This window comes from Vanacampus margaritifer, chromosome 1 (genome assembly GCF_051991255.1).
Source record: "Vanacampus margaritifer isolate UIUO_Vmar chromosome 1, RoL_Vmar_1.0, whole genome shotgun sequence".
Lineage (NCBI taxonomy): Eukaryota > Metazoa > Chordata > Actinopteri > Syngnathiformes > Syngnathidae > Vanacampus > Vanacampus margaritifer.
The window spans coordinates 55,819,704-55,846,602 of record NC_135432.1 but is presented as its reverse complement, the minus strand read 5'-3'; the positions used below and the strand labels follow the sequence as shown (position 1 = coordinate 55,846,602).

General features: G+C 39.3%; 2 protein-coding genes across 3 annotated transcripts in view; one reads left to right on the top strand and one right to left on the bottom strand.

The window, feature by feature from the left end:
- The first annotated feature begins 1,379 nt into the window (after positions 1-1,379).
- On the top strand, positions 1,380-13,365 carry plk4 (polo-like kinase 4 (Drosophila)). Its single transcript, XM_077555404.1, has 15 exons — positions 1,380-1,602; positions 2,905-3,000; positions 3,154-3,249; positions 3,646-3,760; positions 5,025-5,970; positions 6,050-6,141; positions 7,312-7,637; positions 7,717-7,821; positions 8,849-8,951; positions 9,037-9,186; positions 9,437-9,662; positions 11,073-11,175; positions 11,259-11,396; positions 11,477-11,583; positions 13,025-13,365. Exons 1-15 carry the CDS (start codon positions 1,573-1,575, stop codon positions 13,134-13,136), a joined length of 2,745 nt encoding a protein of 914 aa, XP_077411530.1. The 5' UTR covers positions 1,380-1,572; the 3' UTR covers positions 13,137-13,365.
- Positions 13,366-13,439: 74 nt separating this feature from the next.
- Positions 13,440-26,899, bottom strand: part of LOC144042351 (inositol-tetrakisphosphate 1-kinase-like) — a 29,204-nt gene continuing 15,744 nt past the window's right edge. Inside the window, exons 5-11 of one of the 2 annotated variants that reach the window (XM_077555405.1) lie at positions 24,828-24,945; positions 18,431-18,529; positions 18,243-18,283; positions 17,825-18,059; positions 17,616-17,683; positions 16,391-16,553; positions 13,440-15,389 (exon numbers count right to left, since the gene is read on the bottom strand). In XM_077555405.1, coding sequence (XP_077411531.1) covers positions 15,115-15,389; positions 16,391-16,553; positions 17,616-17,683; positions 17,825-18,059; positions 18,243-18,283; positions 18,431-18,529; positions 24,828-24,945 — 999 coding nt within the window. In that variant the 3' untranslated portion in view covers positions 13,440-15,114. The remainder of the gene's footprint in view (positions 15,390-16,390; positions 16,554-17,615; positions 17,684-17,824; positions 18,060-18,242; positions 18,284-18,430; positions 18,530-24,827; positions 24,946-26,899) is intronic. The other variant, XM_077555406.1, reaches the window with a different exon arrangement.

Genomic DNA, 26,899 nt, shown 5'->3' with positions numbered 1-26,899 from the left:
CAAACTGTTAGTTTGTATGCAGTAGTATTGATTCTACAGTTTATATTTGTATGTAATACATTTGGGAGTTAAATTCTATTTTAATATTTAATAAAAGCCATCATATTTAAGGTATATAAGAACACATTCCCGATGGTAACATGGGCTGAACTATAGTCTCTGTAGAAAGTGATGGGCTGTATTTATTTATATGTTGATTTTCTTGCAAGTTTCCATTTAGGATTTAAGTTGGAACAATAAAAACGTTCAGCTGTAAAAACAAGTCATTATTGTGCAATCATATTTTTGGTGGATGAGATGAAAACGCTAATGTTTACCAATTGAAATATTGGGACGTTATGAAGAAAATACAAGATGTGGTAGACAACGGAGAACTGATTATGGCAAATGGTATTATTATGGTAATATTCTGTGGTGTTAAAGTCTGCTAAATATCTGAACATTTTTCTCCTAAGAAAAACAAAGTTTAATTGTGCAAATTTGGCTACCAATGTAGAGCACATTGCGGAAGAGACAAGAAGTGTAACATGCTCAAACCTTATGGATAGTCGAGTCCATAATAACAGCACAGTTGAGCACAACTCCTGGCTAGCACTAGCTCACATTAGATGATGAAAAAAAAAAGTGGTTTGACACAAATGCGGAATTTAAAAAGCATCTCCTGTCTTCTTCAGAGTCATAACAAATGCCATTAATATTTGTTAAAGTGAAATAATTTGGACTGTTCCAATTGGTACTGTTTTTCTGCATTTCCTAAAAAGACCACTCACTACTGATGCACTTGGCTAAAAAACGAAAATATTGAATAAGTGCATTATTTTTAATATCAGTCCATTTATCTTTCACTGTGGCTCAACATTTAAATAATGTGTCAGATTTGACAGTTTAGTCGCAGACTTTCCTAAAACATTTCAGAAATGTGTGAATGAAATTGTGTTGAAGATGTACAAAGTAGTGAAAATGATCTTGACTGGCTGGGATTCTAACACCCTAAACAACAACATGCACAAGAGAAAAATAATTTTAAAAAAGTCACGCGACATAAACAAAAATTAAACATTGAAAACATTAAAATCGGAACACAATTCCAAAGTTTAGAGAGCTTTCTTGTTTCTAGCACCAGATTTAGAAAAACAGAACATGTTTTTGACTTTGCAAATTAACATTTGTGAATACCTGTATAGAACTTTGTAAGAAATATTGTAAGTTAAATCAAACAGTAATCTTTTTCAAGTGAGGTGTGATAATTAAAAATGCATTCTGTAAAGAAAGCTAAAGTTACTGAAGATGCTGTCCAAGATAAAAGAATCGCCCCTCAAATCTCCCCCATCGTGTTTCACTTGCGTTGCGTAGGGGGCGTGGTTAAACGTCCCCTTTTTCAATGACGTACCTTGACGTAAGCACGCAGGCTAAAGGGCGCATATTTTCAAAAATGGAGGCGACGGCAACGTTTTGGAGGGTAACACAACAACATCCAGCGTTTGCCGTCTGAGAACCGCTTGGACGCATATCGATGAATGGATTACATTTGCGCAATTTCTACATGCATCGGCAACGACAAAAGCACTCACGATGAGCGTTTCAATCGGCGATAGAATTGAGGTGAGTGTTAACGCTAGCATGGATTAGCTATAGCTAACACGGGCATTCGCTAAGTAAGCTCGGTAGCCGAAATGTTTTTGTTGCTACTTGTTGCTTACGGTCTCAAAAGACTCATACGAAAGTCATATTTGTGCTAACAAAAATATTCTGACTATGAATTTAGCATGTAGACAAGTTTTGTTTTGAGTTTTAACGTTCGCTCGAAGTGGTTGCATCTTCAAAGTCAAAAATTCATTTAGGAAATTAACTACTCTAGTGTAGTAATGTTAACTGTCTTTGTTTATGTCCAGACATTAAATAAAACCAGGTTGCATTCTAATGCAGAGCTGCATGTTTATTTATTTTTTGCAATGTGTTTACTAGAGCCGTTTGCGACAAAATAACCACCTCCAATGTGATATACCGGGACAATTGTTTTATTTAGTCTATAATTTCATTTTTTTCTTTCTACGGTAGTGCAATGCATTTTATTTTTTATAGATATGTATAAGTGTACTGTACACTCTTAGTTGTTAACTGTGTATTTTATTCTTTGTTATTGTTGTCATATCCCAAATTCGGATGTCCAATCCGATCATCATACTGCTATTATTAGTTATTTACTCAATTACAGTATTCAGTCTCTAGCTTATTATTCTGAATATTAAACAATTTCTTACTTGTTTTTATTATTGACATTAAAAAAATACACATTTTGGTGTGTAGTGTAAATTATCAAATTATTATTATTATTTTTATTTTTGTAACTCTGTCGTTTGTGCGTGTGCGCGTTGGCTCCCCCCTCCCAGTTGCTGGGAGACGTCTCCGCCAAGTGGCTCGGCTCGCGGGAAGCGCGCCGGGATAATTGCAGGTTGTGGTTGGCCATCTGACGGCGTCAGGTGTTCTTGGCTTGTGCGGCCGTTAAGCATTTGTCTCGGCCGTCAAGTGTTAGCGTCTGGCCTCGTCTTGCAGCGGAGGCAACATGTACCGCAGGGTACTCAATTACTCCCATAATCACACCTGCAGCGAAGATGAAGATGAAGAGGAGAGATTTTGTTTTACACGGCAGCTCAGTATTGAGGTATCATGCTTTTGGTCTCATTTGGATCCAAGTGTAATTTAGTAAGACTGTGAGCTGTCTTTTGATTGACAGTGTCAGGGAGGTTGCCCTCTGGTGTACCCCGCCTCTCACCCAAAGTCCGCTGTGATGGGTTCGAGCTCATCACAGTACGAATGAGAATAAGAAAATGGATTACATCTAAAGAGGTGCACAGTAATTCATTAATTTTAAAAAAAATCATTTCCTGTTTGTTTTCTGTTCAGGATTTTAAAGTCCTCACCCTCCTTGGCAAAGGCTCCTTTGCCTGTGTTTACCGGGCAAAATCTGTCAAGACGGGTCTGGAGGTTGCCATCAAAACGGTAAGAATGACCTGGCTAATGACGGGTAATTGGCGTTACCTGTAATGAAAAGTCTAGCCTCCAACGACCGACTCACACGCAGCTGTTGTTAGAAGACTGTTGAGAAATAATTGGTCGCAACTACGTCATCTTCTTTTGTGTTTCTGTTTGCAGATTGACAAGAAAATTATGCACAAAGCTGGGATGGTCCAACGTGTGACAAACGAGGTAGAGATTCACTGCCGTTTAAAGCACCCTTCTATACTTGAGGTAAACACACACACACACTTGCGCTTTTTGTTAGTGTCGCCATGGTTGCATTGCACAGGCTCTGTATTGTTTAATCCTCAGCCAGTATTGTCTTCTTTTCAACTGTTGACTCTTTTTCTTTCAAATACTTTTCCATTATGATTGTGCTTATTCTGTATGTTTTTGACCTGCAGGAATTCCCAATCTTGCACCATGTAAAAAAAAAAAAAAAAGGAAAACATGACAATAAAAACACAGAAAGCTACTCAAATCTTTCCAACTTTCAACCGCTGTGTCCTATAAGCAGCCATGAATCCAATCCCTCTCTTTTTAGTTTTCATTTATTGCGACAACTATTTTGTGTTTACCTACTTTGTATATTCCTCAGCTAAATTTCACTTCCCGTCTGTTTTTCAGCTGTACAATTACTTTGAAGACAATAACTATGTGTACCTGGTGTTGGAGATGTGCCAAAATGGGGAGATGGGCCGCTACCTGAAAGAGCGCGAGGTGCCGTTTACTGAGGATGAAGGTTAGAACTATTTTCAATTTCAAACGAAAAATCACATTTATGTATTTATGTAAAGGTGTCTTTGGTTTATTACAGTTTCAGGTAAGTATTGAGTGTAATGAATGTAAGAATACGCTGGTACATGTTTTGTGAAGTTGTATCACAAAACAAATTGTAATACTAAGGGAAGGAAATTGCAGTTATCTTGTCAAAATCATTCAGCCTTACTTTTTACTTAGACAGCTAGTTTGCAGCTTATACAAAACAAATAATTAAAAAAAACAATGTTCTTCATATGCAGTATGTAAAAACGATCACATACAGTTAGGGCTGTGCAATTAATCGAAAATCAATTGCAATTTCAATTATTACTCCACAATTACAAAATCAGCATAATTGTAAAAAAAAAGAAAAAGATGATTAATACTAAGTTTGAGTTGTTTAAATTTATATATTCACTTTTTTCAGTTTTAAAATAACTAATTTAATACATTTGTTTCATCCAAAATGAACTTGCATAAGTATAGTGTTTCAAAGAAATGTATTTGTCTTACTAATTTTTACGTTTAAACATTTTCTTGTTTTGTCCCCAAAAATAAATGATCGTCCTAATTGTGATTTCAATTACTACCAAAATAATCGTGATTAATATTTTCTTCATAATTGAGCAGCCCTACATACAATTGTTTTTTGTTTATTTTTTGCTACTCTTTTTAGAGGGAACAATAGTTAAATTCCGGACATGATTGATGTCTACTCTCTAAAAACAGTTGGGTCAAAAATAACCCAAATTGGGTCAAGAATAGACAAACCCAACTTTTCTAAAGTTATGACCTAAAAAAGTTAGATCAAATTAAATAAAAACCCCACAAAGAAGCTAATTTTTCATTAGATTAGCCCGCGAGCTGACCTACTAGCTTAATTCGCGAGCTAACCAGCTAACCATTCACCCGCACGCTTACTCCCAAATAGCTGCTAATTCGCGAGCTAACTGTTAGCTCGCGGGCTAACTGTTCTCCCAAACGCTAACCCCTGGATAACTCTCAAATAGCCGCTAAAAAACTGCTATTAGGTTAGCTTGCGAGCTAACCGTTAGCTCGTAGGAGCCAAAATAAAATATACAGTATATATATATATTGGCCACCACAACAAAAGAAGAGGCCAATGTAGATATTCATAAAATGCTGAATACCGTTGCCGATTATCGGCCTATTCCTAGAAAGAAAGGTTGACGGGTAGAAGCCGCCATGTCTTATTAAATTGTGTGTTGGATGTCTGTCCACAGCGAGACACTTTATGCATCAGATAGTGAAAGGGATGCTGTACTTGCACACGCACGGCATCCTGCATCGGGATCTGACCTTGCCCAACCTTCTGCTCACCAACAACATGAACATCAAGATCGCAGACTTCGGCCTGGCCACTCAGCTCAAACTCCCCAACGAGAAGCACTTCACCATGTGCGGGACGCCCAACTACATCTCCCCCGAGGTGGCCACCCGCAGCGCTCACGGCCTGGAGTCGGACGTCTGGTCCCTGGGCTGCATGTTCTTCGCCTTCCTCATGGGCCGGCCGCCGTTCGACACGGACACGGTCAAGCACACGCTCTCCAAGGTGGTGCTCGGGGATTACGAAATGCCCGGCCACATTTCCCCACAGGCGCAGGATCTCATCTATCAGCTGCTGCAAAGGGATCCCGCCCATCGGCCCAGCTTGTCGGCGGTGCTGGACCACCCTTTTATGACCCAGAGCCTGCCGGGCAGGACCAAGGAGCTGGGCCAGGGTGACGACGGCTCCATGGACAGCGGTATCGCCACTATATCCACCGGCTGCGCTTCGTCCACGTCGGTCAGCGGCGGCAGCCGTCTCCAGAGGAGGACGAGGCACGTCGTCGGCTCGGCCCTGCCCAACCGCATGGCCGGTCTTGCGCTCCAGCCCAGCCGGGCCTGTTTTGAGGACGGAGACCAGTGGCGGCAGCAGCCGCTGGACAGGTTTCACAACGAAGGCAGGGGCAGGCCGCCTCACGGAGGAGGGAGTGACCAGCCCCACTATTTACGTAGAGCCCACTCCTCAGATCGCTTCGGCTCCTCCGGTCAGGCCGAGCAGGGCCGGTGTCACGCTGTCGAATCACTGACAGGCACCACAAGACCAGTCTTCCCCTCGTCATCTACTCCTCATCCATTTTCTGAACATGTGCCGATCCCTTCACCTCCTGTCAAGCAGCCTGCAAAGTAAGCACTTTGGTTTTCCACTTGATCTCATTGACTAGAAACGCTCTGTTTACTCATTTGGACTCCTTTTGTTTTCCAGCTCCGGGTACTTGTTCTCCACACAGACGCCACATCCACCAAATCTTCAATATCAGGACATGGAGGGAGTTACTAACTGGCTCAATAATGATGGTGAGCTTTTATTTTTATTTTTTCCCAAATCAGTTTTGTAAATATTGTACCAACTAAATGGATGGATAAATAGATACTTTGGTAAGTTAAATGATCGTGCACTTCTATTAATTGAATGACAGCCACAGTGATAAGATTACCGTAACATTATGAGAAAAAAAAAGTTTTCTAAATAAAGTCAAAATTCTATGTGGGGGGAAAAGTCCTGTTTTTTTTTCTTTTTAAGAGTTAAAACAAATACAATTTAAAATATATGTTGACCTAACGGTATTATTAAGTTATTTTTTAATGTTTTAGGAAAAACAAGCAAAAATTACACAAAAAAAGAGTCCAGTTGTCTTGATTCAAATTTTGAGCTTTACCCGGATGACTGAGAATCTAAGCAGACAAAAAAAAAACTGTCTTTTTGCAAGCACTTTTTTTTTCTTCTAATGAATATTGTGACAGTAACTTAAAAAATCTGCTATTAGACTGACTATCTGTATAAAATGAAAATTGAAAACAATTATCTCTATGACAAAAAGTTTTATTATTATTAGTATTATGCAAAGAAAGCTGCAATTTTAAAACGGTCATAATATTGTGAGTACAAACGTAAAGTCAATTTTTGTTAGAATAAAATCATAATTCTCAACCAAATGTCAAGCAAGAATTATGTTTTAACTTCACTAGAATCAAGTCTTAAAATATTGAAAAGAAAGCTTTAATATTACAAGAATAAAGTTGTCGTTTTTGCCAGAATAAAGTCTAAATTAAAGTTGAGAAAATTGCTGAATGAATAAGGTCACACTATGAAGAGAAAACAAAACAAATAACTTTTCAACTATTTTGTGAATGGAGTCACATTATTAGGCACATAATTAAGATTTTGTCACATCACACTACATTCAATTTGAGTTGTGTGGGAATTTGGACTATTTATTCATTATCGTAGTTTTTTTTTCCATACAATTACAACTTTTTTCTCAATATTTTTGTTCATCTTTCACTTGGCTCTGATTCGTCTTTATAGACTTCAGATAAACCTCCTAAAGTTTTTCCTCACTGCCCTCTGCTCACCTTTGTAAGCTGCCGCATGAAAGGAGGCCTATAAAAACAGTAGCTTTAAATCCTCCAAACACGGTTCAAAGGAGCGGCTCAAATGTACAAATCTTGTCTTTGGGTTGTCAGGATGCGGTCTGAGGCCCATCGACAGAAGCGCTCACAGCAGCGGCGTCAGTTTCCACAGCGACAGAGGACACGGCTCGTGGACGGAAAATCCCGTAAACCGGGCAGCTGACCCGCATCACGGCCTGCATCGCCCCCACCACTCCAGCCTGGACGTGTACCAGAGAGAGAATACACCCGGAAGCCACCTCCAGCCTCCTCAATGCTCCTCCTCACAGCTGCCCTCAGCCAAAGCCGGCGTCGACAGGGAGAAGACGCTGAGAGACCTCCTCCCGCCTCTGTGCACCTCCAGGCTGAAGCCAATCAGACAGAAAACCAAAAATACCGTCGTAAGTGCTTGATGACTTCATCATGTCACTTTAGTTGAGTTCACTTATTGAAAGGAAGCGTGATGTATCCTCTTGACAGGTGAGCATCCTGGATACGGGGGAGGTGTGCATGGAGCTCTTAAAGTGTCAAAATGGGCAGGAGAGGGTCAAGGAAGTCCTTCGGTTTTCCTCCGATGGTTCGATGGTGAGCGAGTCATGTCACTAACATTTTTTTTTTTTGTGTGCCCAAATCTGTTATCATGCAGTTCTTTCTAACTTTTACTGAGCAAAGGCACAAAAAATTTGCAGCACAAAATGTCACAAAAAAAGTGTACTTTTTTCTATTAGCCAAAATCCTGATTTATTTATTTTTATTATTTATTATTTTTTTTATTTGTATCTAAAAAAAAATTTTTTTAATTTAATTAAGCTCAACATAAGTGCTTGGTATGAAGATGCCACCAGATGGCGCCGTGGTAATATTTTTACATGAGATGGCTTTAGCCTAAGCACTATGTCCCCCCCCCCAAAAAAATAATAATTGTTCTGCCAGTCACTATACATCACTGGCATAGGCTAGCTAAAGCAACAAATATAATTTATTTGTTGTAAATAAATCATTTTAGAATAATTACCATAATTTCTCAATAAATACTCAAAACAATACATAATAATAATAAGGAAAACAAACTCAAATATTATGCGCACTCTGAAAATAGTCCTTCAAATTCTCTATTTCTTTGTACTCATGAATAATACAATGTCCGAATTTGCTGTTTGTTACCTATCTGTAGGGCTGGGGAAAACAAACAGAATAACTGATAACTTGTCAGTTTTTGTAGCTGACTTATCACAGCTCCAAAAACAGGTGACACAGAATCTGTGCCTTCAAGAAACGCAGCTGCTGTTTTCTGGCCATTTTCCACACAGACATTTGCGGCAGATATCGAACTGTGAGCTCCATTCAAACTCGCGGTGAACGTTTGACAGTTGATTAGCACCTTCTACTGGTGGCAATCAATACTGCAGTCATGTTTTGATGACTTAGGAGTCAGCTTCTTGCTTCTTGCTTATGGAATGGAATTACACTCGATTTTTATTTTTTAATTTAAAATTTTCTTCCCCAAAAAGTATAAGAAATTACAGTGCGTGAAATGGCTGCATTCCTAATGATCCATCACAGTGTCACGCTTCAGTAATGTGCTTAGGAATCAGTGAGTTATTTGTTGCAGGTGACGATATACCAGCCCAATGGTGGCAAAGGTTTCCCTCTGCTGGACTGCCCGCCTGCTCCCCCAGAAGATATCCTCATTTGCAGCTACGAGGATCTTCCAGGTGCGAACATACTTTCAGTGCATTTTAAACAACAACCTCCCTCTTATTTCAACTCAATCCCATCCTCGTGTTTGTGTGTTGTTAGAAAAATACTGGAAGAAGTACCAGTACGCCTCCAAGTTTGTGCAGCTGGTCAAGTCCAAGACCCCCAAAGTGACGCTTTACACCAAGTACGCAAAGGTCATGTTGATGGAGAACTCCCCCAACGCTGACTTGGAGGTCTGCTTCTATGACGGTGAGACAACAGCACTCCACTCTCACTTTATTTGCAACATATTTATTTATTGTGTGTGAATATGTTTGACAAAATATTAAAAATAAAACATAAAAATGATTCTAATACATATTTTCATTAACATGTTTAATCATTTTTTTTAAGGCATTTATTGTAAAACAAACAAACAATTAAAACATAATATATATATCTATATATATATATATATATTATACATATGAATGTTAGTTTTGTCGATTGCACGTCACAGGGGCAAAGAGTCACAAGACGTCGGAACTGCTGCGGGTGGTGGAGAAAAGTGGCAAGTCGTACACGGTGAAAGGCGAGGCGGGTTTGAGCGGCCTGAGCGCCGAGAGCCGCGTCTACGCCGAGCTGTCGGACGAGGGCCATCGCGTGTGTCTGTCGCTGGAGGTCGCCATTGAAGTGGAGGAGAGAAGCACACAGAAAGGTCCCTTCTTCCCCATCATGATTGGAAGGTAAACACTGTAGAATAAAATCTGTGTGTATATTTGTGTACGTGTACATATTTTACATACATGTTATGTCATTCCAAATGATTCATGTATGTTATAATACAGGGGTCTGCAACATGTGGCTCTTTTGTCCCTTTCCTGTGGATCCCTGTAGATCTCTAAAACAAATAGTGGAAATTAATATATATATATTTTTTTACATATTTTTTTTTATTTTTCATGGATAAAATATTAATTTAATGACTGAATGATAAAATAATTAGTATATATTTTTGTACATATTTTAGTTTTTAGATAAATTATTCATTTAATGAATTAATGATAAAACAATTAGTAGAAATTTCTATTTTGTCGAACATATTTTTTTGTTTTCTTAGATAAAATAATCATTACTGAATTAATGATAAAACAATTAGTAGAAATACATTTTTTACATTTTTCTTTTTCTTAGATAAAATAATTAGTAGAAATTAATATTTTTTACATATATATTATTTTTCAATAAAAATATTCATTCAATAAATTAATGATAAAACAGTTAGTAGAAATTAAGTTTTTACGTATTTATTTGTATTTTTCTTTAAATATTTGTTTAATGAATTAATGCTAAAACAATTAGTTAAATTTTTTTAAACATATATATATATTTTTTTTTATTCAATAAAATGTTCATTCAATTAATTAATGATTAGGATTAAAAAAAAACAATGCATAATTAAATTTTCAAAAAAGATGTCAGAGTCCAAAAATTTAAGTTGTCAGAAAAAAAGAGATGAAAGGTGGATTTTTTTTTTTTTCAAAATGTCAGAAAAATATCCTCAAAAACAAACAAACAAAACAAAAGAAGAAAGGCAGAAAATTACCCAAAAAATGTCTGTGCAATTGCCCCCAAAAAAGCCAGAAAATTGATTAACGGTAAATAAAATGCAGAAAATAAAATGTTTCAAAAGTAACTATAAAATGTTCCAAAACAATAGAAGAAATCCTGAAAATTAGCGTAAAATGTACATAAAATTGCTATAGTTAGAAAATCTTGTTTTTTAAGGCAGAAAATAAAATGTTTAAAAAGTAACTATAAAACAAAATAAATCACAAAAAATGCCATAAAATGTCCACAAAATAAATAGATAAAAGTCAGAAAAGTGATTTAAGAAAAGGCAGGAAAGAAAATGTCCAAAAATAAAAGAAATCCCCTAAATTACCATAAAATGTCCACAAAATTGCCAAAAATGTCAAATTTGACAGAAAGGCAGAAATATCTTAAAATGTATGAAAAATTACAAAATCGTAAGACAAAAGGTAGAAGAAAATGAATTCAAATGTTTTGAGGCTCCAGACATGTTGTTAATTAATTGGTCTAAAATGGCTGCCAACCCCCGGTATAATGTATCTGTTTGTATTTGCAATTTTTAGGAGGCCCGTCTTGCCCAGCTCTCCATTGTCGACATCACTTCCCTCCCAGCTGCCTCCTCCCGATCACGTTTCGCCTCCCCGGCCTCCAAAAATCGCTCCTTCCGTGAGTCACTGGCAGCGTGAATAGACAAAACACAGTTATCTTAAACAAAAGCATATTTGAAGTTAAAACACATGTGCGTGTAGATGATCTCCTACGACGGCTCCGACTTCACCTCGGCCAGCCTGAGTAAAAAAAGCTCCCCCGCGTGTCAGGACGACCTGCAAAGCGCCGGCAAAGTGGTCAAGTCCATTTTTGTGCCCAACGTGGGCTGGGCCTCGCAGGTACTTGATGAAGGCCCAAGCAATTAGAATGAAGTCCGCGTCGGAGGTGGTCATCCAAATGCTCTGTGTTGACTCCACAGCTGACGAGTGGCGAAGTGTGGGTGCAGTTCAACGACGGCTCTCAGCTGGTGGTCCAGGCTGGAGTTTCCTGCATCATGTACACCTCTCCCGAGGGGCGCATCACCAGGTGAGAAACAGCATTTTCATTACTTCATCAAAACCTAATTGTAGTGTTGTCCACATTAACTTAGAAGAATGACGTGGACTGAAGCGGGCAGGATGGATCGCTGATTCTGGTTAGAGAATCAGGAGGCTGGAATGTCTTGAATGCTTTTAATGGCAGCAGGTGGAATTATATGTAATTGAATGCATGTTATAGGTATGGTCTATATTGTGGTGTGTGGTCTGAAACAGAAGGAAACAATATGCAAGAATTAGTATACATAAAATTCAAAGGAGAAAAAAGAAGAAGCCACATTACAAAATATAATGTAGTATGTATAAGAGCTGTAATTAGCGTCTGGAGGGCCATTGTCGGTAACAGACGTGATCCGGCTGCTAGATCGGGTCGCCTACAGATGACGTCATGCTACAGTATTGGCTGGAAATTGTCCGTTTACAATTATTCAATAAAGTTATATTTTTTTAAAAATGACGGTAAATTGGAAAATAATTAATAAAGATGTCATTGAAATGTATGGGCTAAAATTGTAAAAACGTGAATAAACCTAAGAATATAGAAGCAGGATACTTTAAGATTGAAGAAATAATAAAATAGATTGAAGCGCCTTCGAGCTTGCCGGTGACGTCACTACTGCAGCGCTAACGAAATGCGCGATTCACTTTGGTTTGGTTTCTTTTTTAGCTGTTCACAAATCACAATACATCACAAAAACAGACTTAATGATAATAGTAACAATTAACATTCTAAACTGACAATATTTCTCACATCTCAGGCAATTAATTTGTGTATTTATTATTTATTCGATCTATTTTATTATTTATTCAGCATATCTTGCATTTATAGTCTTAGGTTTATTTACGTTTTTCAATTTCAGTTCGTACATTTTGCTGTTTAAATTACATCTTTAATATTTTCTTTCCAATGTTTGACGTCAACTGGATAATTTCCGGCCAATCCTGTAGCGTAACGTGTTCGTTAGGCGACCCCGATACGATCTGGCAGCCCGATCGCATCAGGTACTGACACCGTAACCGGCGCCGTTCTATTTTTAGCATCGAAGCTCGATGACGTTAACGAGGCAATTAAGCGCGCCGCACAAACCATTAAACACGGGGAAGTTACCTGAGCTACAAACATGTATCACACACATTGAACCACAGATTTAGGTGATATTTTTTTTTACAACAAGAATACTTATTTATTCTCAGTAACGCATACCAAAATGGCGCTGCCGGAAGTAATGAAAGTGTTACCTCGTAAGGGGACACACATGAAAGGAACAAGACAGAATATAACGTTCGTTCCCCCCAGTCTTTCTGACACTAATATAGTGAAACACAAACATAAAAAACTTGTGTATATCTCACTTTATTAAATTTCTGTAATCGATTTAATTAATAGAGGAAGAAAAAAAAACAACTGTTTGCATGTGTGTTGATCGTAGGTACAAGGAGAACGACAAGCTTCCAGAACACGTGAAGGAGAAGTTGCACTGCCTCTCCACCATCCTCGGGCTGTTGGCCAACCCGGCATCTCGTCATCCTCAAGCACATTAGCATTTACTTCTTCACTCGCTTGTAAATATCTACATGTTTATGTATGTTAGATGGCTTTCTTTTTCTTATCTTTTTTTACATGTACAGAGGAAAAATGGAAAATATTTAATTTTTATGAAACAATACTTTTGTAAAGCAGCAATGTGTTGTAGTTGTCTAATAGCAGTACTATAAAATGTGGCATTCATCAAGTGGCAGGCCAATAAATGTCTGGAGGCTTTGTTTTCAATCGCTAGACACTCGAATGAAATCAAATTCACTCACTAATATTAACACTATTCAAAGCAACCCACAAACACAAAAGACATTTCCACTCATTTATTTCATCTCTGTGAGTCGACTGATTTAAAAAAAAGAAAAAAAAGTTTGTGGATTCTTTTCAATACAATGCATACCAAACAACGCACTGTATGGAAGCAAGCTTAGGCGTATATACACGTACTGTACATAACACCCAAGGAGTAAACATTTCAAATGCGGAAAGCAGGCTTGCGGATCATGATCTCACTGGGGTACACGTGACCACAGGTAGGATTCACATTTTTTATTTATTTTTTGGTCATGTACAAGTGCGACATAAAACAAATCGTAGGCTCCCTCTAAGCCTGCCTTCTTCAAGCTATGCCTTTAAATGAAGGTCAAGTGGAAAAATGTCCTGAATGCTGGTGAGATGATGTGACTTTACAGCAGGGATGGGCAGCGTTTTCACTCAGGGGTCCCACAAGGGTCATATTGCAGCCATCTGTTTTTTTTTCTTTCTTTTTTTTTTTTTAAACCACTTATTCCCAGCCGACTTAAGGCAACAGGCTGTTAACCTCGGGGAGAAGAATTGTGGCAGACTTAGAGGAAGATCAATTTCCAGATTTTGGCCATTTTGCACACATCTGTCCCTTTTAACTCCAATTTGTCTTTTACAATTTTTTTTTTTTGTAGCTGTTCCTCTTGTAAATAAATTTGTTCACATGCTGTCATTCATGTAACCCCCCAACTCTCCAATAAAATCTCATTTAGTACATTTCAAAAGAACAAAAAATACAATTACATTGGAGTAAAAAATAAAATAAAAAAATCTCATGTCCCGCACTTGCTCTTCAAACGATTACAGCTGACTGGATGGACTCCCATTCAGCTGTGCGTTTCAAGAGTTGTGTGTGGGAGTCCAATCAAGCAAACTGCCCCATTAACCAATGTTAATTATTTAATAATCTCCTTTAAAGTGTTGACGGCACATTTTGATCTAAAACAATCAGTGGAATAATTTACGCTCGAAACGCAGTGAGCATAAAAGAAAGGGGGAAAAAAAGACAACCGACGCGAAAGTGCTGTGAGGAACCTCACGATGGAAATAATTTTTGCGGAAGACAAGCAAACGAAAGAAAGAAGGAACGAAACGGAATGTCTTCCTGCGTTCGCTTTGTCACGTGGAGATTTTCCTTCTCAGCTGTTCAACTCGAGTCGAAAATGTGATGGCACTCAGGAAGTCGGCAGCTTATCTCTTGGTTCAAACGCACGCACGCACGTACGCTCCCGCCCCTCACGGAGGAGTCCGCGGTGTTCGGGGATCATACATTGCTCATCTAGTGGCACATCTTTACCCAGTCTGAAAAATGCCCAGCCGGGCGTCATTGCAGCAAAGAATACAAATGACTTCCCAAAAGGTTCACATTACAGTACTGTTAAAGTCTCATTGGACAAAAACAACATTACAAAAAAAAAAATAAAGGCCGGGCGAGAGAGAGAGAGAGAGAGAGAGAGAGAGAGAGAGAGAGAGGGAGAGATAGAGAATGAGAGAGAGAATGAGAAAGAAAAAAAGGAAAAAAAAAGCTTTACACCCAATCACCATCATTTGCAAGAACTACACAGGAAAAGGTTGTGATTAGGTAGATTAGCATTAGCATCATAATTATTATGATTTATTATTCATTGTTATTGTCACTGTTGTGATGTGTTTTTTTCCAGAGGGAGGGGCGGAGCAGAGTCACTGGGAGGAGGCTTTGGTGGCGATGGTGGACACGCAATGCTGCTGGAAGTTGGGCGACATGGGCGAGCTGCAGCCCAGCCGCTGGTGGCGCGCGCCTTTCAGTCCCGCGTCGCCCTCCACCATCCACGGGGGGGCGGCGGTCGCGGCGGGGCCGCTCGGGCCTTTGGGCGCCTCGCCGGCGGCGGGTGGCTCTGGCGCGACCGTGTGGCTCTGGAGCACGCTGCTGATGTGGTTGAGCAGGTCGTTGAAGAACTCGGGGACGCCCTCGTAACCTGCCGACACGGGTGGGACGTCAATTGCATCCAGATTCCACAAGATGGCGGCAAAGTGCTACTTTTGGAGAAAAGGAGCTTCTCAGATCACATCAAAGTTTTTGGGGCACCAAGATGGCGGTAAAGCACTACTTTTGTCTAAATGGAGCGCCCCAACTAACTTCAACATATGATCCTTGGCACAAAGATCCCACAGGGTGGTGTCAAAGCACTAAGTCTGTCTAAATAAAGCTCCTCAAATTACTTTAACATAGTTTTTTTGTTGGCACCAAGATGCCACAGGATGGCGGCAAAGTGCTATTTTAGCCTAAAGAAAGGTCCTCAACTCACTTGGAGATAATTCCTTGACACCAAAATGCCACAAGATGGCGGCAAAGTAGTACTACTTTTGGAGAAAAGGACCTCCTCAGATCACATCAAAGTTTTTGGGCACCAAGATGGCGGTAAAGCACTACTTTTGTCTAAATGGAGCTCCCCAACTAACTTCAACATAAGATCCTTGGCACAAAGATCCCACAAGGTGGTGTCAAAGCACTAAGTCTGTCTAAATGAAGCTCCTCAACTTACTTTAACATAATTTCTTGTTGGCACCAAGATTCCACAGGATGGCAGCAAAGCACTAGTTTATCCTAAATGAAAGTCCTCTACTCATTTCAACCTGATTTCTTTGCATCAAGATGACACAAGATGGCGACAAAGGTCTACTTTTGTCTAAATGAAGCTCATCAACTCACTTCCGCATAGTTCCTTGGCACAAAGATGGCGCCAAAACACTACTTTTTTCTAAATGAAGCTCACCAACTAACTTCAACATTGAACAAAGATCCCAAAGGTAGGCGGCAAAGTACTAGTTTAGACCAAACAAAAGTCCTCAACTCAGCAGAAAGAAGCCACAAGATGGCAGCAAAGGCCTAAGTTTCTAAATGAAGCTCGTCAACTCACTCACAAGGTTGCAACGATGTGACTTATGACGAAATGACGCCGTCCCAGAATAGACTTACCCGGGAAGGCGTTGACGTCGATGACGGCGTGCTGGCCAGTTTGGTTGTTGATGATGACGTCGATGCCGAACAAGGACACGCCCAGCGCCTGTCGCAAGGACCTGGACAGTTCTCGGATGACGTCGTCGCTGGGAGGCTGAGACACGCCCTCCACGTTCTCCCTCTTAAACAAGAGTAACACAATATGTCAACATCTAATACAGAGAGAGATCATATTTACATTTCTATGTAGTGTATTTATTTATTTTTACACTTCCCACGCACATTCAAAAACAATGTGCCAAGCATGTGTTTTTTTAAGATGAGTTTCAAAAATGGACAGAGAGGAGGGCTTGCCAACATTTAGTGGATGGTGATTTTACCTGCAATGTTTCTTGTTTGCTTTCACGTCAATAATCAAACAGACAACAACACTGTGAATAGCGGCTAATTATTTACGTTAAATTAATTTAAATTTAACATTATAATAATATTTTTTTATAAATTTTAATTTAAAACAGTAATTACAAATATTAGTAATCATTACAAGTATTAGATAAAAAATACATATATATTAGAAGTATGTTAATACAAAAACAAGACAAATAAAAGTAATTATATCAAAAATATTACACAAAAAATACAAATCAGTCAAAAATACATTTACGTTAGACCAAAAAAAAAAACTAACAAAAATATGAGAAACAAAATCAAACAAAAACATGCGATATTCTATGCTGCAAAAATACCAAAATACTACACAAAATATTTACTGAAAATACACACAGTAGAATTTGTATTATTATAATGAATTAAAAAATAATAAATTATTCCACAAAAAGTTGCTTCAATCATTGATTGATTAACGTTTGTTTGGTTGATCGTTTGGATTGTATCCAAATCCTTTCGCTGACCCGGAAGTAAACAAAAAGAGGAATTGTGGGATATATCTGTGCTAACCAGTGCCGTAAACTGCACGGTTAACTTTAACGGTTTACTAACAGCGTGACTAACCGTGTTTTGAACAACGCATATTTAACGGTCAGTTAGTTAACTGTGGGTTAAGAAGGGGTTAAACAGTGGTTAAAATAACCAAGAGTTGAACAACCGGGCCCTGGTAGGCAATTGGTCGTTGATTTATTTACACTTATCGCATCATTAAAATAGTTGATCTTTTAATGTACATTTGACATTCATAATGCCATCTGAAACGTGCCAGTAAAATGACATAAGATCTGCCTCGTACCGAGGTCAAGTCTGAGGACGACTCCGGCTTGGAAACGTTGTGGCTGTTGAAGAAAATGGCTTTCCTGTCTGAAAAGACAACAAAGCAAAAGCCAGTCATATAATACCTGTACTGTATTTGTTCAAAATAAGCAGTAGGTGGCGACAAATCTCATTTGTTGCGGAAACACCACCCCCCACCCCCCACCAAAGTCTTGCTGGTTTGCTTACCCGCAGGTCCGGCAGGGAAGTTCTTGAGTGAAGGCCTCTCCACCACCGTGTAGGAGTCCCCCACCACAAAGACCTTGTAGAGCACTGCGTTGTGGTTGATGAAACTCTGGATGACGCAGGGGGGCTTCACGTCTTTCAGGTCATCCTCGCTGAAGATGATGGCCATCTGAGAGCAGGAAATCACCATGGATGTATCGGGTTCGGCCCATGTCGACGTATAGTACCATTTTGCTAGCTAATAGCAACAAACAAAAGGGAGTTTGCAAACTTGGACCTGAGAGACGAACTAGCTTAGCGCTAGCTAGCTAGCTAGGTTGAGGCTAGTAGCAATGTGGTTTAATTTAAAAAGGGGATTAATTGTTTGTTTGTTTGTTTTTGATGACAGTTGATATGAGAAGTGCAAACACTCAACACTTACCTCATGGGAGTTGGTTCCATGAGCCACTCGAGTTTTGCAAACTGAGGACAAATCAAAAGAGGGTCAAATGAAATGGTGGCAACATAGTATTCATTATTTTAATAATAATACATAAAAAAAATAAATTCATTTAATTTAAACAATGAATTATTTTTCATAACGGGTGTGAACGAGCCGGGAAGACTTACTGAAGGGGAATGTGAGTCCGTGATTCCTGATCTGCTCCAGCACGTCGGGGCTGCACTCGGTGTTGAGCACCATGAACGGCGGAGAGCAAATCCTCTCGTCTGAGGGCGCGGCGAGGAAAAGAACCAAGGAGAGATGAGAGGACTTTCAACGAAAATAACACATTGTCTTCAAATGTCCGTTTCATTCGCACCGTGACTGTGGTGTCGACGCAGTAGACACGCATACACGCGTCGGATGTCCTGAGATACAGGAAGCAGCCGACAAGAAGAGTCACCGCTCGCCCGACAGATGATTAAACTGACGTGTGATCAATTGCTCACTCGTCCTCAGCAAAGACAAACGGGTGAATGACGCAAACGTCTGTATGACTTTTTTTTTTTTTTTTTTGCACTCAAATCTCTTGATTATGTCCAAGGTTGTTCTATTTCGGTGCAAGTGAAAAATGGCGCTGTCTTTTTTTTTTTTTTCAAAAACTGAATCAGAGCTCAGGATGTGTCGCAATTTATGTTGTGACTCATTTAAATCTCCCTGCTAGCATGCAGTGGAGATTTGCATTCATTTCAATGGTGAAAGATGATTTGAGTGTTCAGATACATTTACATGTTAAGACACAACTCTATCATATTCTTAGTTGTGGTTTTTGCTGCAAAGTTGGCTAATATATTTGGGGAAAACTGCATTACAATAAAAAATAAAAAAAAACTGCCACAGCCAGCCAACACAATAAACCAGCTTTTATGAACTGTGCGCCTCTCCAGTGCCATGTTTAGTGTGTGACACCCCCCCCCCGCCCAAGCCCCCTCTACTAGTGCTGATGTCAGGATAAAAATCACATCACAGTGTTGTTGAATTGTAGAGAGCCCCCCCCCCCCCTCCAAAAAGGCTAAAGAGGGCAATGACATGAACGGGTATAATTCCTATATCCACCAAGCAAACACACTTAATACCATTAAAGTGAGATTTGTGCAGCTGAGTCTCCGCAAGCAGGAAGTCTACAGGGTCACCCATCACTCATCTCCCCCCGTCTCGTCCCACTCACTGTGTTATTCCAGCAGGACGGGAATAGCAGCGTTTAATGTCTTTTTAAGGAAACGCGTTGCCTTTTTACATCACCGACTTGCCGGCTACTAATGACTAATGTCAGTTCGCTGAAAAACGACACAAAGAAAGCATTTCTAACAACGAAGGTAAAGATGTGTGGATGTTTTGGCTCTGGAGCGCTTTTTGGGGTGAGGAAGAGGACGTGCAGGTGGAGTGGGCGGGTATCAACCGGGCTGTGTCTAAACACCGCGTGCTGGCGTCAGACTGAGCGGAGCCGAGGATGACGTTTACAGGATTTCATTACAGGATTCCTTTTGAAACGTCACCGACCGTTTCCATTGGTTGCTTTTTTTGGGGCTTTTAAGCGGTGAGGACACACTCACTCTGCTGTATCATGTTGGAGGACAAATAATCACCACAAAAGTTGGACAATTTGGAATTGGAAAGCAGTTTTCCAACCGTCAATAATGTTAGAAAAGAAGTTCTAATGTGGTGTTTGCCATTATAAAGTATTTCAGTGCAATGCCGTCCAGATAGAGGTCAGTCGTCACAAAAGATATACAGTGCTACCCCAAGTTAAGAGTAATAGCTCATTATTATTATTATATATATATTTTTAAACCACATAACTTACTTAATACTAACAAATCATGCAAAGTCCCATAGACAGGCTATTGCGGTAGTTTTAATCCATCAAGCATAGTATATTTGAACACATCTCAACTGAAAATAGAACAATACTCGCAAACATTTGTTCTACATCCTCTGCCAAAAATATTATCGAATATTACTGCAGCTAACTGAGTCAAATATATGAATGTCTGCATTGCTTAATTCATGAAGTAAAATTTAATTTTGCATTATATTGGAAATGTTTTCATAAAACAAATCACAATTTTTTTTAAATTTTAAAAAATAAATCATACAATTATATTATTATTATTATTATTAATTTTATAAATATTTTAAAGTTTTTTTTTATATATTCTTTTTTATTGAAGTAAATACCGAAAACAAAATATACTTACATATGCAGAGGCTTACAACAGTCGTACACCGCATAAATAATAATAAAAAAAAAATCATATTTTTCTAAACAACTGATTGATTATCCTATTGATCTTATTATAGATGGTATTATAGATTGTATGGGGATCCCAAGTGTCATTTCATTGTGCACTGCTGTACGTGATACTAAATGACAATAAAGTTTGATTTGATTTGACTTGAAAGAAGTCCATAAAAGGTCACCAATTGTTAAAGAACTTGGCCAAATTTTTCTCTAATGCAAGGGCGGCAAACTCATTTTAATTCAGGGGCCGCTGTCACCCAAATTTGATCTCAAGTGGGCCAGATCAGTATGTCCGTGGTCTAATAAGCTTTAAGTAACAACAGATGAAAATATTTTACTAAATATATTTATTAATATTAAAAAATATTTATTTATAAAATTCATTAAAAAAAAAAAATCTGGTGTGCAAATTATACAAACACTCCTATTTATTATTACTGCAGAGTAATCTGAAATTTCTTAAGGCAATTTTTAAAAAAATCAAATACTGAATAACAATCATATTTCAGAATGTCATTTAAGTGGTCGTCAGTACACCCTCCAGTGGGCAAAATGTGCGGCAACAGTTCATTTTTGTGGAGTGTGAAGTTTGGGTTCTGTCTATACAGGCCAGATTGGACCTTCTGATGGGTCAGTTCTGGCCCGCGTATACCTGATCTAAATATCTGATTTTCTCTACTTTCAAAAAGGACATCACATCAGTGACCCAATTAAGAAGTTAATTCATATTCTGAGAGTGACAGTTTGAACAATTATTCCCATGTGAAAAATAGGACCGGCGTCCCTGAATGGATCTTTCGAGGCTCAAGTGTAAAATGTTTACTGTAGCCAAGAACCTTGAATTGGACCTCGAGCGATCCCGGCATCTCATCAGGACGACGTTTGTTTGACAGGCAAAATACGCCATCCAAGTTTTGGAGCGTGGGAATTTCTCAGCATGCAAGACGGGACGTTTCACGCTACGTGAAGCGCGCGTGCTGCTGTTTAGGTGCAGGGCCCGTCTTTTCCCGTTGCTATTTACAGCTTGTTTTCCACAAACCTTGGCATTCTCCCATACGTTGCGATATTTTCAAAGTGGACCCCATACATGGTTATGCATTGTCCTATCTTTATCCTCCAATTAGATTCATGAAACATTTTTGGGGATATCTGGATTGTTTATCAGCACAAAAGCAATGTGACAAACATGTCGACATGTGGCTATTACTGCCAGTAAGTCATATGCTCGTGCTCGGCTTGGAATGAGTGTCCACACTCCCCAAGTGTTTGTCTTTCTCGTGCTGCAACTATGATTAATTATTAATCTCCTGCATAAACAGGACAACGGCAATGTTGAGCCGCGCGTGGATTAAACGCTGAAGGCGCAGCAACCTCAAGACGATCTGTTCTTGTGAACAAATCCGAGTGTTTGATCCTGAGCGCTTTTAAAAAGCTGTTGACTTGACAACGGTTTCTGCCCGTGAAAACAGTCCGAGCTATGAAAACGGGACGCGTATACAAAAGGGAGATTCGACTGCCGTAACACAAAACCAGGCGACAATGATCCATTACTGCTAATGTGCGAGCTTTTTCACACTAATTCTTGCGCTTAGTTTAAGCTACAACACATCATCTGGATGTTCTGTAACTGAAGACATTTTATGATGAATTGATATAATAAAAAAAACAATAAAAAAAAAAAACAGAACAGCCCAGTTGCGATCGATTCAATGCTCTGGGAATGAAACGGCGCAGATGAATGAGAATATTCACAAGCAAGATTAATTTTCCAGCGAAAGCACTTCAAGTGCATCCTGCTATTGAATACTATTCTGAGTCGCGTCTCTCTGGCTTTTTTTAAACACTTTTCTCTGGCGGTCCAAGCTGCTTTGGGACCTTGTGCTCCAGGCTGATAAGGATGAGGAAGTAGGGCTGAGCAATTGATTGGCTATCGATTAATTTGAGTTTATTTTTTTCACGGCTTCAGTGCACTGCCTACACTAACACCACGACAAAAAAAAACATAAGAAAAAAACGGAACTAGCTAACAAAAGCAGCCTGCGTTAACCAAATTAGCTACTTGGTCGATGTATTGGTAGCATTTAAAAAACAAGCGCGTTTAACCCACGCTAAGGAACCGATCACTCGAGCAGAATTATTCTAAAAGATTAAATCAAGGACGTGGTGGCCATTTCTACATTTCAAAAGTAGAGAATGAAAAAAAACGGACACACTTTTGTTTCTACACAGCAATGTGGAGAAGTAGTGGGGAAGGAAATTTGCGGTGGTTGTATTTAGTGATATCAAGCTCCTGTACTTTTATTTGTTATGGTTGCATTTTTATTTTTTTCTCTATTACATGTTGTGCAAATGAGTGAGAATCGATAAGGAGAAAGGACAAACTGTTTAATAAATCAGTAAAATGCATATTTAGTAAAGTTTGATTTTTTTATTTATTTTTATGTAGCTGACTTCCAAATGGGAGACATTCTGAACTGAATTTTACACCAGACAGGACAGGACAAGATTTATGAACTCATTTGCTCTAAAAAAAATCTGTATAAATATGTCCTATTTTAAATGTTTTAAGTGGCCCAAAGACGCATTTATCATTTGTTTTTATGCTAGCGCATACAGAAGCCTCTCAACTGCAAAGAACGGTTGAAGAAATGGTCATTATTACACAAACGGCCAACCGGTGGCAGCAGAGCAAAAGAGATCAACCAGGGCCATGTTGAAAAAAAGCTATTTTTACTCACATTTCTAATTAGATTTGTGAGTAATGATGAAGCCTAGCCATATTCTAATGCTAATTGCTGCAAAACGGAAACAGATACAAATATACCATTTTTCCTGATGAAAGAAGAGACTCTAATCTTTATTTTGGGAGGTTCCACGCTTTTATAGCAATAGAACACAATATTCTGTGGGCCTTGCAAAATCTGTCAAAATCCGGTAAAACAGCCGGAAGCGAAGGGGGTTGCTTCAGTGAAAATGGTTGGGAGTGAATGAGTTAAGGATGAATTGCACATACATGTTTAGAGTAAATAAATATTTTTTATCGAAAATAATTTTTTTCTTACTATCCGTAAAAAAATAAAAAATAAAAATATATATTTCTGTAGAAGTTGATACAAATTTTGGGGGGAAAAATAGTTCAAACCTTGTCTGGCATCAAGGGTAATAAAGAATATCCCCAAAGTGAAAAAAACTAAACAAAACTTTGATATTATAATACGTCAAATGGTCAATCGGATTTGAAAACAATCAGATTTTATTTTCACCCACCCCAATCAGGAAGTGGTTATGAAAGCAAATTAGTCTTCTGCGATCAACCTCCATTTAACTCCAACACACTTTCAGTCACTTTTCCTCAACAGATAAAAAAAGGTCAAATTAAGTCTGCCATTGCATTGAATGCTAGCAAGGCCTGCTGATGGTGTGGTGTCAGATTCTAACGTCTTTCTCTCAGTGTTTGTGTCTAAAGCAAACCACAGTTGTCAAGGAGGTTTGGCATGCAGGCCCAACACCACCAGCACTGATGGAAGCAGAGTGTTGCTGCTGCTGCTGGTGGGGGTGGGGTGGGGGGGGGGTCTTCCTTTTCAAATCAAGTACACAGAGGGGGACAGCGATTCCTCGTTACATAACGTTCAACGTGTGTGTTTGGAGAAAAAGACGTCTTGTTGAGATTCTATTTTGGGAAACGACACAGGCGACATGTGAAACATCTCTAATCACCACATCCCGGCATACACACATGGCCGCTCACCTTTATTAAAAGGCTCCCTGCCATGTATGGTGCGGCAGGAAATGTGCATGAGTCACAGGTGTGTTTACAGTGAGTGGGTAGAGAATGTGCCTGTGTCGTCACAAGCTCCAGTCAAAAGGCCCGCTGATGACTTGATAGGACTCGACAACGAGCAGAGGAGGGCGGCAGGTTCTGATCTGCCCGTGACAAACATACGGCAGGAAATGGAAAGACGCATTTGCCGTCTTTTGGAGGGGGGGACAGGAGTTACGGTGTGGATCCTTGAGCCCCGCAGGCGAGAGGATTAAACATCTGCGCGGAAACGACCAGGGCATATTTCAAGCGGATAAGCAACACTGTGGGTCATACGTTAGCCAGGTGTCAATGGTGGAAGGGGAGAGCAAAGACAGAGCTCCGGCAGCTAGCATGACACCGTCGGCATAGCGTGAGGAGCACATGGAACGATCGCATAATCGTATTTAGGAGGAATGCACATTTCACTGAAATTTATTGCTGGACTTAATCTGGTGTGGATGGATTTCATTTCGGTTCTCACCTTGCATACAGCTTTCTATCCTGTGGATGAGCTGGTAAGACTTGCAGCGGTCCAGCAGCGTCCTGATAGCTGGCAGGGGATCCAGGACAATGGTCTCGGGGTGGGCATCGATGTAGTCCTGAAGAACAAACACAAGTTTGAAAACTTTGGATGGGATCGGGAGCTGAGGAGTGTCTTATGCAAAAAAAACAACATAAAATGACATAATAACATACATTGTTTGGTCATACTGATGCAATATCAGCAGCCATTTTGCCACTTGGTGTCGACTGAAAATGACTTCACAGTTGCTCGAGCAAAATGGCCGCCCCCCCTGAGATGGATGAAAATGATTGGATCTTGCGGTTTAATTCATATTCCATAAACACAATATTAATTAGAAGGCCGCATTTAGACTAGTCGGGGCGCATACAACATAGTGCAATTAATTTTTGGGTGTTTATTGATCCGAAGAAGAGTCCCAATAATAGGGATAGACCGATTATAGTCCGGGCTGATTATCGGTGCAGATATTTAACATTTTGATGAATATCGGCATCTGCCATTTTTTTTTTACAAATCTGAAGCTCTTTTTCTCTCTATGCAGCGAATATTTGCGAACTTAGTGAATTTTGTGTTTTCTTCAGGGTTTGTAAAATGTTGCAAAAGGTTGCCAAGATTCTCACAGACAGTTTTTACTCGTCACAACAAAATTTCGATCATGTTCTGACAAATTTACACTGTTTGCGAACATCTTTTGAAACCTTTGGCAAACTCTGACGAGAACCCAAAATTTGTAAGCACAGAGATACCAGTTTAAGAGATCCATTTAAACTGGAACTGTTTAGGATGTATTTATTTAAAATGTCACTTAACTTTATTAGAGATGCTGCTTTTTTGCATTTGTTAAAATTCAAACAAAAATAAGTCAAAGGTTAACATTTCAGTTATGTTAAAATTTTGGGAAATAATTCTGTACTTTTTTGTTAGAATTTTAAAACAAAAGCTGTCTATTTGTTGTATTTAAATTCAAATAACATGTTGACAATTTGGAAAAGTTGTTTTAATAAACATGCTTATTTCTTTTTTTATTTTTAAGCTAATATTTTTTATTTTACTGCAATTGGCCTCCTTGCCAATTAATAATCGGTATTGGCCCTGACAAACCCATCACTATGAAATATTATATTTTCTTCCATTTTCTCTCACTGAACACGTCAGATTAAGGTGTATGAAGTCAATACAGTCCATAAGGATTACTCACACTTTTATTGGCTGCTTCTTGTGACATTTACAACTAAAACGTTTGTGGCTCACATGGAAAGCATGCAAAAAGGAGTGCCAACGTGGGACACATTCAGGGATGTCATCTAAACACTGACATTCCGTTAAAGGGTCAGCACGCCTCACTCCACAGAGAATGCGATGTATGCCAGCCGCTCTGTGTGGATTATATCACAGCATCCCCTGCACGGCCGACAGTTGGGCCAGTGCGGGGTTTGCCTGTTTTACGTAACGGCGCTCCATCTCCGCTTCCATCTCGCCTGGGTGGATTTCGCCGCCAACCTTCCCGGCAATTTCTTTCCTGACACACAAACGCTGTCAGCTGGAGCTGGCTGACGTGTGCATTAAACAAATAGGCTGCCTCTTCACATCACAGCTCCGTGAAAAGAAAAGCAAAAAAAAAAAAGCGCCGTCACACGCGCGCCTTGCCTAAAATTAAACATGCGTCCAACAAAGGCAGGCAATGGAGATGTCTTTTTGTGTCTCTGAAGAGAATTCATCTTTAGGATTTACCCAGATCTAATTGGGTGATGCTGGTGAAAGCCCATTATGTAAATCAAACATGTCGCCGGCAAAAATAAAGGCCATACTAATCTTCCAGGAGTTTAGTGGAACACATCGACATTAAGGACAATCCACATTTGATTTTTGCATCTCGGAGGAAGAAACACATCCAGCACAAGATGAGAAGGGAGGTGTAAAAGACAAGTGGCTGTTAAATGCTTTGCATTTTCCTCTCACAGTGCAGATCAGGTTTGGCCAGAGGTTCAAATCTACGGCTGAGGTCACTTAATTGACCACTTCAAACA

Bases quoted from the DNA above. Each gene is read 5' to 3' on its own strand.
- plk4 (XM_077555404.1), top strand. From the start codon at position 1,573: ATGAGCGTTTCAATCGGCGATAGAATTGAG. The intron at 1,603-2,904 runs GTGAGTGTTAAC...TTTTCTGTTCAG, and splicing joins CAATCGGCGATAGAATTGAG to GATTTTAAAGTCCTCACCCT. The intron at 11,397-11,476 runs GTACTTGATGAA...TTGACTCCACAG, and splicing joins ACGTGGGCTGGGCCTCGCAG to CTGACGAGTGGCGAAGTGTG.